The sequence below is a fragment of the Rhopilema esculentum genome, chromosome 12, assembly GCF_057945365.1.
Source record: "Rhopilema esculentum isolate cy_ngs chromosome 12, ASM5794536v1, whole genome shotgun sequence".
Lineage (NCBI taxonomy): Eukaryota > Metazoa > Cnidaria > Scyphozoa > Rhizostomeae > Rhizostomatidae > Rhopilema > Rhopilema esculentum.
This window is the reverse complement of record NC_142826.1, coordinates 1,036,183-1,051,760: the sequence shown is the minus strand read 5'-3', so window position 1 is coordinate 1,051,760 and position 15,578 is coordinate 1,036,183. Positions and strand designations below refer to the sequence as shown.

The 15,578-nt window shown below is 37.2% G+C and overlaps 1 protein-coding gene across 1 annotated transcript; it reads left to right on the top strand.

The window, feature by feature from the left end:
* The first annotated feature begins 7,379 nt into the window (after positions 1-7,379).
* On the top strand, positions 7,380-14,669 carry LOC135681360 (protein O-linked-mannose beta-1,2-N-acetylglucosaminyltransferase 1). Its single transcript, XM_065195802.2, has 8 exons — positions 7,380-8,097; positions 8,556-8,815; positions 9,566-9,869; positions 10,588-10,856; positions 11,659-11,832; positions 12,458-12,525; positions 12,908-13,201; positions 13,916-14,669. Exons 1-8 carry the CDS (start codon positions 7,785-7,787, stop codon positions 14,229-14,231), a joined length of 1,998 nt encoding a protein of 665 aa, XP_065051874.1. The 5' UTR covers positions 7,380-7,784; the 3' UTR covers positions 14,232-14,669.
* The last annotated feature ends 909 nt before the right edge of the window (positions 14,670-15,578 follow it).

The window sequence follows — 15,578 nt, the reverse complement described above, 5'->3', positions numbered from 1 at the left end:
CTCTGTAGTAAGGGTCTGAAATTGTTGCGTACAGCGTACTCTCGTCAACAATTTCTGTAAATGTTTCAGCGCCCCCACTACCAGCTGCCCCTTCTTCAAATTTGTTCTGAATTCGCCCCTGTTCCATTCTGTTCAAAACTGGACACATACTGTCGAATTTCTCTTTTCTTGCCTTAAATCCGACTGCAAAATTATGATATTTCTGTATTTCGTTAAACGCAAACTTGATGACACTGGGATGCATTGTCCTTTGTCAGAATAATCTGCAACGCTTGCACTAGCTACATACATACATACATACATACACAGTGGCGCAGAGAGGGGGGGGCAGGAGGGCAATTTGCCCCAGGGCCTCGGCCTGAAAGGGGCCCCGAAATTACTCTGAAATTTTTTTAAAATGTCTTCTTTTGAGAAACTGAAAATGCATTTAAGGATATATTTGTTAATATCGAAAATGATGGCAGTAATTTTATTGGGTCCGTACACTGAGTTTTATTCGAATTTAAGGCCTATCAGCTTTATTTATCGAGTCTGGGGCCCCAAGAAAAGCTGAATAAACCTTAGATCACATATTTTACGGATTTATCTTTTAAGCTGAGTTTCCCTGAGTTTCGCAAAATCGTACTTATTGGGGGAAGGGAGCCCTGATAAAAAATTAGGTAACCCACATAATCTTGTTTGAATCTATGGCCCGTTCAAGTGAGTTATTTTTGCATTTAGACTCGTTGCATAAAGCTATATTATATTTTTGGGGCCCCTTTCCGCAAAATAGCATTAATAAAGAACCGCTTACGTTCAACAATGACTCAAGACAGACTATCAAGCCTCGTGATTTATTCGATCGAGCACGAACTAGCAAGACAAATTGATTACGACAATATCATTGATCAATTTGCAACTGAAAAAGCAAACGTGCGCAAACGTTTGAAAAAAATGGGCGTTTCCCATTTTATAAAGGGCGTGGTCTCGAAAAAAAATTTTATCCAATTCTTGGGCCCCAACCGGGACTTTGCCCCAGGGCCCAGGCCGCCTCTCGGCGGCCCTGTCCATACATACTAGGGAAGTGCATTCCAGATAACTCTATAAGGAGTTTCTCTAGCACTGACCATGGACAGATTTAAGCGACAAGGATTGGAGGTTGGGGGTGTTAGATGCTAATTGGATTTTGATGCCACACCCTTAAAGTCTAATTTTGAAAACGCCTATTTCAAAATACAGCTTTTAACTTAAGGTAAAGAAGATAAGAAGATAAGAAAGGAAAATCTTGGCGTTGATTGATTACTACTGACTACCAACAAATTATTTTTACCAAATGGAAGCAAATTTACCGAAGGACACAGAAATATTAGGGGGAGGGGGTGTCGCTATAAGTTGGACATTGAAGCACCTTTCAAATCATTTAATTTATATCTGCTTATCCTTTCACTAATTCCTGGCCACTACAGTTGATAGCCCTAAGATCCTCTGGATTTCCTCGAAGTAGTAGCCGCGGAGAATCAACTGACGTAAATTATAATTTTTAGGATCAGGTTTAAATTGCTTTTTGTGAACCAGTGCTACTGCAAGGTGCTAAGTCTTGCACAGTTATACATCAGTTGGGTATCATCAGCATGGCAGTGGATTTTAGTTGCAATTGCAAATAATTCCTCATGCAATATGAAAGGAAAGCCATTCAAGAAAATGACGAATAGACTGGGAGCCAGGATAGAAACTTGAGATGCATCAAAAGAAGCATGGCATGGGCTAGAATGTTAGCTTCCTATTTATACAGGCTGGTCCTTGTTTTGGAGATCACTGCTTAAACAAAACACTGAATGCAAAACAAAGGTTCTGTAAGTAGAAAATCCGAGTTAAGTACCCCGAAGTTTTAGGAAAAAGGTATTTCTCTTTTTAAAGAGTATAATCCTGAAGCGAGATGAATTTATTTCTACAGAGAAATGTACTGCAAAATATGTAGCAATTGCCATTGACTAAAAACTGTCTTTAGGATAAGGAAAAGCAGTCAATTGAGCTATGAAAGATGTGTGTTTTTATTCGTGTAAGTATTTTAAGGTATGAGCAATTGTAAGCTGCAGGAATACGTGACACTTCTTTCCAGCCTAAAATGCAAATTAGAGGTAAACTCTCATTGAAATTGAAAGAGACAGAGTAATTGAACTATCAATATTATCAAGTTATCAAGATTTCTTCAAGGTGTCCATGAAATATTTTTAAATCGCACCTTAAAAGAAAGGAAGGTTTGTTGTTCCATGTCTTTGATTGGTAATGAATTCAGTAAATTACGCAGAACTTAAAGTGTGGACCTTAACCCATTCATGTGTTAATATAGATAATTTATGCCAGTTACTGAAAATTGTGTAAGATGGAAATGTGCCTAATATTCGTATCAATTGAAGCAGAGACTGACGAAAGGAGAATGGGGATGGGTACCCTGGCTGCCAGAGCCTAAAACTAAAACTTCACCTATTGTTTTTGGCATTCAGTTGGAAAGCTTCAACCTTTTTGTTTAAAAGGTTTCCTGTCATCAAAATATATTAGAAAAAAGGACAAATAAAACTCTCTTATTCTATCTTAGTACTATGGTTTATAAACAATTTTGTCATCTTAGAGCTTGGTTTTCTTAAAGACAGCTTTTTGTAAAAATATACCTGTATTTTGTACCGCAGTTTTTGGTGGTTTTGCAACTTACTTTTGGATTGCTCTGATTATTCAATCTGACAGAAACTGAGTCCAAGAGAGCTATGTATTAAGAAAACATGATTACTTGAGGTTTAAAGGTATCTCGTTGAAATTAACCAGAAACAGCAACGATCCAAGTACTGATCCTTGGGAGGCACTTGTGAAGGAATTTCTTTTGAGGAAAGAACAACCTTACTCTCAAGTTTCTAATCGTAGGGGGGGGGGACTCCATTTTTCAGAATTTTGCATACCCATTTTTATTTATCAACACCCCCTAATTATGTATTTCATGCAAAAATTCCTATTTAACACCCCCAATTTAAACATAATTTTGGAAAATCTAAGCATTTCAATCTATTATCACCCCCTATTGTAGAATTTTTTAATAAATGCCAACCCCCTCCTTTGTTAGACCCCCATACAATGAGCTACTTGAGAGTACATACTATGTTTCTTCGAAAGAAAGTCCGGGGCATATTTTCAATTTTTTATGCTGTTAGGCTTCCATTCGAGGGGACGTGTGAAGACTAAGGTGTTCTTCAGATTTGAAGCTCAAAACAAAGCTGAATATGCTTATTTAGAATTGTCGGAAATCGTTGAAGGAACTTCTGGAGCCTTATGCTGATTGAAAATTTTCTGGAGCTCCATTTCCAACCTTGTATGTATGTAGTATGTAATTTTATCGTGAAACGCCCGCCCCCATTTCCAGTGGCCCAGCCAATAGGCTCAGCCAATAGGCTCAGCCAATGGGCTCAGCCAATGGGCTCAGCCCACTGATCTCAAAAAAAGACTGGATCGAGCAACCTATTGCGCGACTTTGTGACCATAACAATATTGCGGCGGCCATCTTGGAGGGCCTTAGCAGTGTTGTGAATGGTCATTAGAACTTGTAAATACGGGAAGATCTTAGGTCGTGGACATTGGCATTCTTAGCTGTGTATGGTAGAAACAAGAATTAGGAGTCTTTTTGTTACTTCAAAATCTGCATAGAAGTTTGGAGCCTCTGCTATGCCGTTGGCATTTTGTGGACTACAGTATTGCGGAAAGGCACTTGCTAATGGAGAGCATTGCGAAGGGTTCCAAAATACTCGATATGTCAACATTAAATAAAAAGATACAGTCCTATGTCACTTACTTAATTTGGATGCATGAACTCCTTTAGCAAATGCAAAACAGCCGGACAGAAGCACCGAAAGTATGTTGTTATTTCGTTTCTGTAATATTTAGAAACTATTATAGTACAGTAACCTTCTTACAAATAACCTTCAGTCCTTCTATATCCTGCAAAATTATTTTTAGAAGTAAAATTCAAAGTGTCTATCTATTGGACTAAAAATATGCACTCTACTGTCAAATGGCAAGGGTTATACGTACACTAAACAAATCGTGACAGTTTCTAAAAGTCAGGTCTATTTCTAAACTATTTCTTTTTCTAAAAATAACTTTTGGAAAACAACTCATACATAGAGCAAAAAAATCCCCCATTGGGGTGACATTCAGATTTTGAACATAGCCAATAACAGATTTGCTGTTGTGCTCAAAATTTTGTTCAACTATTTATATTGCATAATACACTACTGATTTACAAGACTTTTGAAATCAGTTGATAAGAACAATTTTCTGCCTCCTTTGATTTTCTTTATAAGCAAAGGACTAAATATTGTGTGTGTTTTCAAGGGTAAGAAATACCACATTTAGCATTTTTGGTGGTTTTTAAAAAAACCGTTTTTATTTTAGGCTGGTAAACACCAAGTTTATTGGTGCTTAAACAGCACTAGCTTGCTCAGCTTCTTCCTGATCTTTGCGCCTGAGATGTTTTCTGTTGCCAGTTTTCCTAGATGGTGAAGTCTTATTTTACAGTAGCACTTGGCTATGGTTTTTATCAGCACAAAGATGTGATTGTCTTGTAAGGAACAATCCAACATATGGTCTCCAAGCTCTCTGAATACTCTAGATAGGTTGATACCCGCCAAAACACTCGAAGCGACTGCATCTGGAAAGCCTTTGCCTTGTGGAAGCTTGCCACATAACGCTGCTAGCATTCGTTGAAAGCATCTTTCTGTCTCATTGCAAACCACAATAACGCTTGATGTTGGCTTAAATAAACCACCCCTATCTTTGAAATTCAGAAAGCTTGCTGATAAACTTACATGCTTTGTGCTTCCCAGTGCGTTGCTGCAAATAAGGCACATGATCCTTTTATCAACCATTTTTGCAACATACCCAGCAATGTATGAAATGGCAGACATCTTGAACTCTGACAGGTAGGCAAAGTTTGGTGCATCAGTGTAATCATGCTCTGAAACTATTGGTTGATGTCTCAATTGTAAATCATATTTCCTGATCAATGATGCTTCAGTGAGGGTTACTTCTTCACCATTGACTTTACAGGAATCACCAATGACATGGAGAATGTTAACTTCCTCTTGCTTCTGGCAGTTCCCTCGCCCACCTTGGATGTTGCTTCGTAGCAATAACCTTTTGTAGGCTGCAATGAATTGTTGTGATGTTGGGTTATTGTTGAAGCCTCCAGAAGATCTAATAGCTCCAAAGAACAGTTCCAAGTGGTCTTGGCTGAATTTGTATGTCAGCAAATACTTCAAGGGAGCTTCTGCTTGTTCAACCAGATCATTGAAAAGGGCTTTGATGCTCCTTATGGCAACCAGAAACCCAATGAACCCAGTTTCTCGTTGCGTGCAATACATTGGTTTACCAGTGGGATCTGTCAATGCAAATATATATGAATATGCATCATCGAGGAAGGGCTCCCATATCATTTTGTTTGTTACACGCATTGCAGACTTGAAGCCCCTTGCCCATGGGTTTCTGGAATTAAGAACATCAAAAAGATGGTCAATGATCCGAATGAACTTCACAGTAGCTTCAGACCCTTGAAACTGCTAAAGCTTTAGCACAGATGAGCAATACTCAATGGCATCAGCAACACTGGAACTGAAGGTTTGTGCTGCCAGATTGACTTTCATTTTCTGCTGATACCATTTGATGTGTGCCAATTTCAACCTGTTTCCAAGACGCAATCCTTCCTTTTCCTGGAGCTTCTGCAATTCAGCAACATATTGCCAAAGGATTTTCTTGCCATCTTTGTCAAGCATCAATCCTTTTTCTGCAAGAGTATTTCTCATTAGTTTGAGCATATGGCAAACATCTAAGATCGCATGGATATTTCTGTCACTGCCACTGGGATCTGGAAAACTGGGCTGCAATGATTGCGGGTTCAAACATGCACCTAACTCGGACATCATTGTGAAATGACATGATGGGCCATCACAAGTTAAAGAAACGATTGTAACACCAGTATCAGACAGTCGTTGGATGCAAAGTTTTACAAGGTTGGCACGCTCTTTTCCTTGCAGGCCGTCAATCAAGAAGTAGCCACAAGGAACCTTCCATGACCCATTCACGTTGACAACCATGAAAACAAGTGCATCCTTAGCTACTGGAGCTGAGTCATCATTGTTGGCACCATTTCCCAGGTCAACAAAGCCACGGAATCTGGTACCATCCCAGGCAATGTGCTTGCGTATAGCCATCTCATCTAGCATCAGGGAGCATACCACTAGTGTTCCTCCTTTTTTAGCCTCCTCTGCTTTGAGTCGAAGTGCTTCAAATGCAGGTTTACTTAACCCTGGATCAGCAGGTATTCTTCCGTACCATCGTCTAATTTGGGCTTGATGTGGTAAAGCAAGCTGAAATGTTCTTCGAACAAATTCGTAGGCTTTAGAAGAATAAAATTGTAAAGTCAGAGCAAAGGACTTTAGTTCAGGAGAGTACTTGACACCCCTCCCGGAGGAGTTTCCAGATGTCATCCTCTTCATCATTGCCAATGGAACACCAGAAAATGTCTGAGTAAGCATCTGCTCACAGCTTGAAGATATGAGTTGCTTCTTCTTCAAATGCTGGACAACTGTTTTCAAAGACCTGACTTTGAATTTTAGGCGGCGAGACTTTTGTTGTGATGTCTTTAGCCTTCGTCTCAAGTGCGCCATTTTTTCTTTAGCCTTGTCCAGCTCCTTTTTCAACTTCCTTGGAGAGGCAGTCAACTGGTAGCAGTGGTACAATTGCACAGGCTGTAAGCAAACCTTTTTGGCTGGAGGACCTTCTGCTGGATTGTCATGGTTTGGGTTTTCATTGGCAATGCTGCTGGTTGTGCTGCTGGTGGTGTTGCTGGCTGACAGGACTGACTGTTGTCTGTCTTTAGGTGGCTTACGTTTTTTTGCTTCCTATAAAATTATTAGAAGAAACAATTAAAGTCGATATTCTTAGATATATATCTGTAAGCACTTTCGTATCTATATTGACAGAAAGTTTATGTAAGCATTTAATAAGCAAAATCATGATTGCAAATATTTGAAACAAGTACTACAACACAATTTTGCTTGATAGCAAAAGGTCTCTCAAAGAAAATCTGTCTGTATCCATATTATACAGCTTTATCATTACACAAAACTCCTGTTCAGCTCTTATATCTATATAGAGAGTAAATAAACTTGAAATTTTAACAAGTTAACAAACAGTACTAGATAATGACTAAGGACTTGAAGTTCTTGAAAATTTTAGCATTAAAAGAACTTGCTTTTATAAAAGTTAAAAGTCAGTCTTTTTTTGAGATCAGTGGTCGCAGACAATAGGTTGCTCGATCCAGTCTTTTTTTGAGATCAGTGGCTCAGCCTCGCTTAATGGCTTCAAATCCCATCTCTATGCTTCAAATTCGCTGTGTAGGAGCTTCGAAGAAAGAAATTGTACAAGATTCGCGAGCGTCACCTTGGTTGCCCTTTGTAACCGAAAGAATCTGTATCGGGAAATCTTTGCATTGTTTTTATTGTGAAAACGTGGCATGTCTGTGAAATGCGTAATCATGCGATAAAATTTGGCGTCGTTGTTGCTGATATTTGTGAAGATATTTGTGATTCAATGAAAGTGAGCCAACAAGAAAAGGCCAGTCATTGCTTACTTAGGCCATACATATTGTTATCAAAGACAAGGATGAATTACTAAAAGGTTTAAGGTTTCTAACAACATTAGACTAATAAAAGTTGTTGCAAAAGTGTTGTGGTAGGAAGATACCTTTGTAGGGATCATTGAAGATGTCTTCCACCTGGCAACCGAATCTGGATGCAAAACCTTTTATTCCAAGCTCAGCAGCTTACGTTATTCAGTTGCCATGTTTATCAACACCCATCAAAATCAGAAGGCGAGGTGTTCTAGGACGTTTTTTACAATTAGTTCTCATTAGTGTTCTCGTTGTAACTGTTGTTTTTAACGTCCTATTTATAATTGACAACTCGAAGAGGCTAAGAACGACTCATAGCAACAACCCATCTTACCCATCATCATCTGATGTTGACGACGAAGTCGAAAAAGCAAGTTTATTGCTGGATCAAAAAGATAAAGATGAAGGTTTGTATCGCAATTTTATATAGATCATTAATGCGATACTGAAAACCTTATTCATATAGAGCTGGATATAGAACTAGCCTAACAGACATATTTATGTTATATCATCTTATGTTATGTTATAAATATGCATGGCCTTTCCACATCAATAATATCAAAGTAAACATAAATGCATGGAGCATGAATTATTTCTTACACAGTCAGCTATTTTTACTTTGCATCCATTAGCATTGTATGCTGTCAACATTAGTTGATATCATCTTATTGCTGAACACATTTATGATCTAAAAAACTTGATTAACCATATTTCCAATGATTTGTGCACCTAAAGTCTAAGCCCATTTCAGCATCATACTTAGGAAAGCTATTTTGCTCAGCTTCCAATTATTTTCTATATATAAGGTAATCAACAGTGGTGATTAACTTTTCTTATAAACTTTTATTCAATATCTTTATTACAGAAGAAACTGGAAAGACAATAAAGATAGAGGCAAGGTCTGCCAAAGATTTAGTGTATGTTTCAGTTGATGGAGTTAGGGTCTATGAAGATGCGGTTGAAGGTGGAAATTCTCGTGGGCTCCATATTGTAGTACTGAACCAGCATACTGGGTCTGTGATGGCCACTAGGATATTTGATACATATGCAGAGCTGCTTGATGAAGAAATCATTCTCTTTCTGAAAATTCTTCAGCAAGGACGCATCATTGTTTTCATGTTGAAAGTGAGTGCCTGTTTAGTAGTTTGTTGTCGATTGAATATTTCTAACATTTTGATTTTTATATCAGCCAGTCAAAATGGTTCTCATGCCCCCAATAAACTTAAGCATTGTGGCATCCAAGGCAAAATATGCTTGATTCATAAGTTACAACACTAACACTTGTGTGTGACAAATAAAACCACTAAGATTTTCCTGATTGACAAAGGTGTGCCTCACGGGTCTGTACTATGCCCAGTACTCTTTACCAATGTTGAATTAATATTGAAACTAAGCAAGACAAAAGATAAAAACTAACATCATTTAACATCACTTATGTATGACAAATAGCAAAAACTAAACTTAAAAATTGTCAGTTCCTTTTGAAAGTGTGCAACTAAACTTTGTAAAACACTAAAGCACAAATTTTCAAATAAACTTTAACCGTCTTTGAAATCTATTCAAAGCTATGAAATCTATCCAAAGCTATAAAACATTTACTAGGGACGCTAAAAATTATTATGTTCCAAACAACAAAATTCAAACCTGCTAAGACTAGTTCATTGTTATGATAATCTAGTAGACTAGTAGCAGACTTCTGTTAAATTTTATCACTTTTATTTTACTTTCCAAGCTAGATAAACTGTGCTTTATTTGCATCACACATGATACATAATTACCTTTTATTATTACCATTACCTGTTTGCTTGTAATCTGTGAATCAATTAGAATTAAAGTGGATACTTTATTTATTGTAATTGCCTTTAAACTTTCTAGGATGAAGGAAGTATGCATTTAAAAAAAGCAGGAAGAAATGCAATTGCAACATTTGGGAGTAAGCTTGTAAATCAAGTAAAGTGGAGAGATTCGTGGGTTTACATTGTAAAGAAACCAAATAAGTGGCTAGCAGAATCAATACAGAAAAACCCAGCTTTTGATAAATGGGCACCCCCGTCGATAGTCCAGGTTTCTGTCTTTGTAGCAGAAAAAGAGGAGTCGTGTGATTATGGCAAGGGTGAAACTGCTCAGAGGCGGAAAGAGTTTTGTGACAAGTATGAGGGATACAGGAGTATCTGTACATGTGAGTCAGTGATATTCAAATTAATTATGGCTGTTCTGCATGTTTTGTGGTACAGTTCCTGGCAGCTTATTGTTTATCAGTATTACACCAGAGAGGCTAGTGACAGTCATGTGAGTGCCACATTAAAATGCCCTTCAATATTGGCTGAACTCCATTTAATATGTTAGTGCCTTACTTTGGACTTAAACCTTAAAGCTTCCATTCAACTTTGGTAACAATTGCTATGTCACAATAACACAAATAAATTCACACATTGGTCTTATTTCAATACTGAAAGTGCTTTCCACTGAATTGAGAACCAAATCGTTTTACGAAATCACTTTTCATTCATGAAATATAATCGTTTTAGCATGGAGGCAAACCTGTATACAGAAAGTATCTGAATTGTCAATGAACACAGAGTGCCATTTGACATGGATGGTCAAATATATCTAACATGAAAAATTAATAACTTATTGGCATTGCTGACCCCATTCATCAGTTTTATCATCTTGAAATTTGCTGAACTGCATGCAATGAAGCAAAAAATGCCTTAAATACACATAAATACAATATGGTTTCCAATTGAGAATCTTTAAAGTTAAGAAGTTGTTTTATCCTCTGAGGTATATACATAATTCTTTTTATTATAAGCTGTAAATTGTTGATTCAGTTATTGTTCAAAGGCGAAAGTGCATCGTGCAGAGCTTATTGAATTTTTTTCGTTGCCAATTTTTAGGTCAAGACCCAGCTCCAATTGACTTAAATGGTGGCCCACTTCCCAATAACCGGGTTGCAGATTTGCCTGTGGCAATCATTGCAGCAAACCGGCCGCAGTATTTGTACCGCATGCTGAGAGGATTGCTAAGTATTCCTGGGGCAAATCCAAAAATGACCACTGTATATATTGATGGATTTTTTGAGGAGCCTGCTGCTGTGAGTCGGTTGTTCAACGTCAAAGCAGTTCATCACACCCCTGTTTGTAGTAAAAACTGCAGGATTGGACAAGTGAGTCATTTTTTATGTGTGTGTGACTAATATCTATTGTGTTTGTGGTTAAAATGTTGTTGGGGATTTGCCTTTTCTTTAAGTATATATGAATGCATATGATATCTCTTACTAGCATGCAATCATGAAACAAGTAAATGAAGAGTGCAATATTGAAGCTCAGACTAGCAGGCAACATGTCACATCTTCGATTAAACCCTTAGTACATAATAACTGGTACTGCACATGTAATCGTACTGTTCTTTCCTTTCTGACAAGCGAATTGTGCTGGACATGCACAGGTAGTTGAAACCCTTATCCGAGATAAAGCTTCGCAATATTGAGCTGGTTTATTCTTTCAAACTTTTTTCAGAGGTCAAATATGCTTGTTCTCTTTTGAGTTTCAGTCATTGCTGTATTTTTGAAAAAATGTAAACATTTCCATCCTAGATGTTAAAGTTTTGTCATATTTTTGGAAGCAATTCGTCATTCAGCTTGTGAAAATAAGAACTATTCATTATTCATATTTGCATGTAAATGTACGAACAGATCATCAAGCATGGTAGGCTTGAAATATAAGTTTGTGGATTGGACAGGGCATTTGCAAGTCAGAAATAACTGCCCAAGCCCCGTTAGAGATTATATTAGAAAATATGTTACATTGCTGCTTCCAATGTGATGATGTTTTGAACAGAAATGCGTTTCACCATGCAATCATTAATAAACCAACATTTTTAACTTTGATCTGTGAAGTATTCAGTTTGACAAAACTAAAATCGTAAAAATCTTATGTGATGAAAATCTTTCAATACTATCTTTTCAGCATTACAAGAAATCTCTGTCTACAACTTTTGATTCGTACCCAAGCGCCAAGGCCATATTAATTCTGGAGGAGGACCTTGATGTTTCCAAAGATTTGTTTGATTATTTCAGCCAGATGATGCCCCTTCTGGAATCAGACCCCAGCCTTTATTGTGTCTCGGCATGGAATGATCAGGTAACGCCCACTTTTTCACAGCGCATATCTGCAGTAAAGGTCGTATGATATCACAACGTCAGGTTAGATAAGTGGGTCTTCGATTGTTGAGAATACTCATTTATAAAGTTTTACTTTTTCATTCCATTAAATGATCCTTCGATTTCATGCAGACAAAAATGTGATGAATTCCCCCACAACCGCAGCTTCGTTTCTCCACAGGTGCATACAGTGTAGCAACAGAACATGGTTTAATCTTGCTACCTTGATTTACATCCTCAAACCGTTTATTAACCTTCTCTTTTTCAAATTTTTTCTAGAATTCTTCTCTGTCGCATTCACTTAAATTGTCCATCATCATGTATAGAAAGAAATATTCATTGATGTACTTCACAGCGTCAATGTTATAACTAACAGTACAGTTTGCATAATGTTTTCTTAGATCTTCATATTATTGATAAGATCAAATCTTTTTATTACTGTAAAATGCGAAATATTTCAGAAGAAGTTATCATTTATCAGGAAATCGAATTTATCAGGAGTTCTAGAATGCGATTTCTAGAACTAAAGAAAATATGATATTTAGTATGTCACATTTTTATTACCATACATTACCGTATCGTCACATTTATGTTATCATTTGTAGGGATACGAACATTCCTGTCACGACCCTGCACTCCTTTACCGTGTTGAAACGATGCCAGGACTAGGCTGGTAAGAATTTTCATGTCCTCTAAAATTATGCTTTACTTTTCTTGCATAAGTGACGTAATAACGTGACCATGATTGTGTTCGTATTGATAGAATGTTTTGTGGATTGCTTGTTGTTAGGCAAATCATGGAATATATCATCTCTCTCATTGGAAGGAGTGCAAATTTTATAGAAATATCTTTCTTTCTAGAAATTCTAATATATTTGTTAAGATCTCATTTGTCTCTTGAATTAATTTACCATTTTTGATAACTGCCTTTTTCTATCTTATTTCGTCCTGTTTAACACACCAAAGTCTTATAATAATTAGTGTATATTTCATACCTTACTTTATTGTTATGTGTTCCTGAATTGGAATTGAATTTCAACGTGAATTCTGTACAGGATTCTAAAGCGCAGCCTGTATAAAGATGAGCTGGAACCCAAATGGCCTGGACCGACAAATTTTTGGGACTGGGACATGTGGATGCGGATGGACTCAAACAGGAAAGGTCGCGAATGTATTATACCAGATATATCCAGGACCTACCATTTTGGCATGAAAGGACTGAATATGAATCCGTACTTTCAAGACATTTATTTCTCAAAACATGCTCTGAACCGGGCTACTGGCGTCAAATTTGATATTTCAAAGGTGCAGAAGGACAATTATGAAAAGGAGGTCCACAGCATGATCAAGTATGTATCAGCTTCTTTCCGTTGGCTTTTCAGATTGCATCTTGAGCTTCTTTCTAAGGCAGTCATTACTGACCCTTAACGCCCCTGCGATCTTTGTGCTGTCACTTTGTAACGCCTAGTCCAGATCGTCGGACGTTACGCGACCTACAACCATGAAAAAGTTCACTGAAAACAATAATGTTTGAAGTACCGCCCCCATTCAACGCATTGATTGTTTTGTTTTGAAGTTTTGAAAGCTTTTTTTCATTGGCCTCTGGCAGGCTTTGGCTTTTGACTCTTCGTCTCAGTTGACAATAAATTTTTGATGCTAACATTTTATTACATTTCTTCCGAGCTTCTTAAATTAAAAAAATTTCAAAATTAGGTGTTTATTTTTGTGAATATGACATGGACACCTCTATATTGTTTCTAAATGTAGGTATATAAAGCGTTAGATTTTTGCTGCTTTTTGTAGGTGTATTTTGAGAAAGGTGAGGTATCATGCTTTCGCTGTCTAGTGCCATCTTTCGATTTTGTAATAACCGCCTATGCCCATAGTGGTTGCCCTTATCAGCAACCGCCATTAGGGGTATATATAATGAAAAAAATTCATTATTTTTAACAGCTGTATCATACATCATTTGAGAATAAGGTTAAGACAGTATTTTTCTTTTATAAATTTTGATGAAAATATTACATCCCTCGTTAGATAAATGATTTTTTTCCATTCCTAAGGAACGCTGAATTGGTTGATCACGGCAAGAATCAATGCACCCACGAAGCTGATTTCATTCCAAACACGAAAGGAAAGATATACGTTGCATACATCCGAATGGAGACATCGACCTCGTGGGATACCTGGCTGGGACTGGCACGATGCTTCAAGATTTGGGACCTCGATGTCAGGGGCTTTCATAAAGGAATGTGGCGAATTTGGTACAAGGAGAATCACGTGGTATTTGTTGGAACACCGTTTTCTCCATATTCGAAATACATGCCGAAAAATATAACTCCTATTTATATACCTAAGAAAAAGAAGAATGAAGACTGAAACAAAATATTTTCAGTAGTTGTACAGTTCACATTGGAATGCTAACTTTCCTATATCTTTTCTTTGGAGAATTTCATTTTTTGTATCTAATACGCAACAGTATCTATTATCAATTTATAATATCATCTCTTCTTTAGCCAAACTATAATAAAATTGTTGATAGTTCTGACCCAAAGGTCTATATTCTCTCTAAAAGTATACTATTTTTGAAATTTTATGGTTACGAATAGCTATTTATTTCAAGACGATGGTTGGGCCGCGTACTTAAAACTTCAGTTATCGCGTATTTAGCCAGAACCCAGAAGTTTGTCTTCAAAAGCTTTTGTGTAATTGAAATAACCGAAAAACTACAGCTATTTAAACAGCTTGTTATTTAGCTTCTCTTGAGCTACAATATCATCTATATAGCTGGTTTTAATAACGAAGACGTCAACTTAACATGTTTTTTTTGTTCGTTCGTCAGTCTTGTTCGTTCAACTCCTCTCTTCTGCGAGGCCAGCAAGCCCTAACTGTGTAATAGAGAAACTTGTGAAGGGTTTAGTTATGGTAAGGAACGACTTCTCCACACAGGCAGCTAAATAAAGCTCTGAAAAAGCATTTCGTGAATGCGATCTTTTATTTATTCTTGATGCTAGAGTATTTCTTCATTCACACACACCTGTTTCTATATTGACGGATAGCTTTTGCTTCTTTTTTTAGAGCCACGATTGCGTCGTAGAATAGGTACAATGTTTACTTTTGGACAAGCTTGCTTGCTTGGTGATCGACAGTAAATAAGGTAACAAATTAGAAGGCAAATTTCCATTATTCCGGTAGGCCAATATCTCCAAAGTGGCAAATTTTCCAAATAAAAGTTTCAAAAAATTCTAAAAGCCGTTTACCAAATCAGCTACGCTTTCAGACATGACAGCGTTTGAGTCATAACATATAGTGGGACAAATTAAAAGATTTTCAAGTTTCGTTACAGTAAATTTTGACTGCAGAATTTTGCAACCTAAATAAACCAGCCTGTCTTTCAGACTCTTAAAAAAACGCTCTGCCTATTTCTTTGCAATTTTTCCTCTTATTGTATCGTCATACTCCTTCTGAACAGATTCTCATCCAATGAATGCTTTTCACTTTATCTTTCGTCCAATCAAAGATGTCACTCCTTTTTTCTCGACACTACATACATCTCACAGAGGCTCTTACGCAAGTTGGAAAGTGGGGAGGCCCACACAAACCATTTTGTAGAAATCCCACTCCCCGTCGTTGTCGGAGGCCATCTTGCCCGAGAGCATGGAAAATGCTAAACCTCTTCCTAGATGGGTACAGCTTAGCTAAGGTTCACATTTGGTTCCAAACATC

What these genes read in the sequence shown, in the direction of transcription:
- LOC135681360 (XM_065195802.2), top strand. Translation starts at nt 7,785, where the DNA reads ATGTCTTCCACCTGGCAACCGAATCTGGATGCAAAACCTTTTATTCCA. An exon ending in TCAAAAAGATAAAGATGAAG is followed by an intron (nt 8,098 to 8,555) that starts GTTTGTATCGCA and finishes TCTTTATTACAG; the next exon opens with AAGAAACTGGAAAGACAATA. An exon ending in ACGATGCCAGGACTAGGCTG is followed by an intron (nt 12,526 to 12,907) that starts GTAAGAATTTTC and finishes AATTCTGTACAG; the next exon opens with GATTCTAAAGCGCAGCCTGT.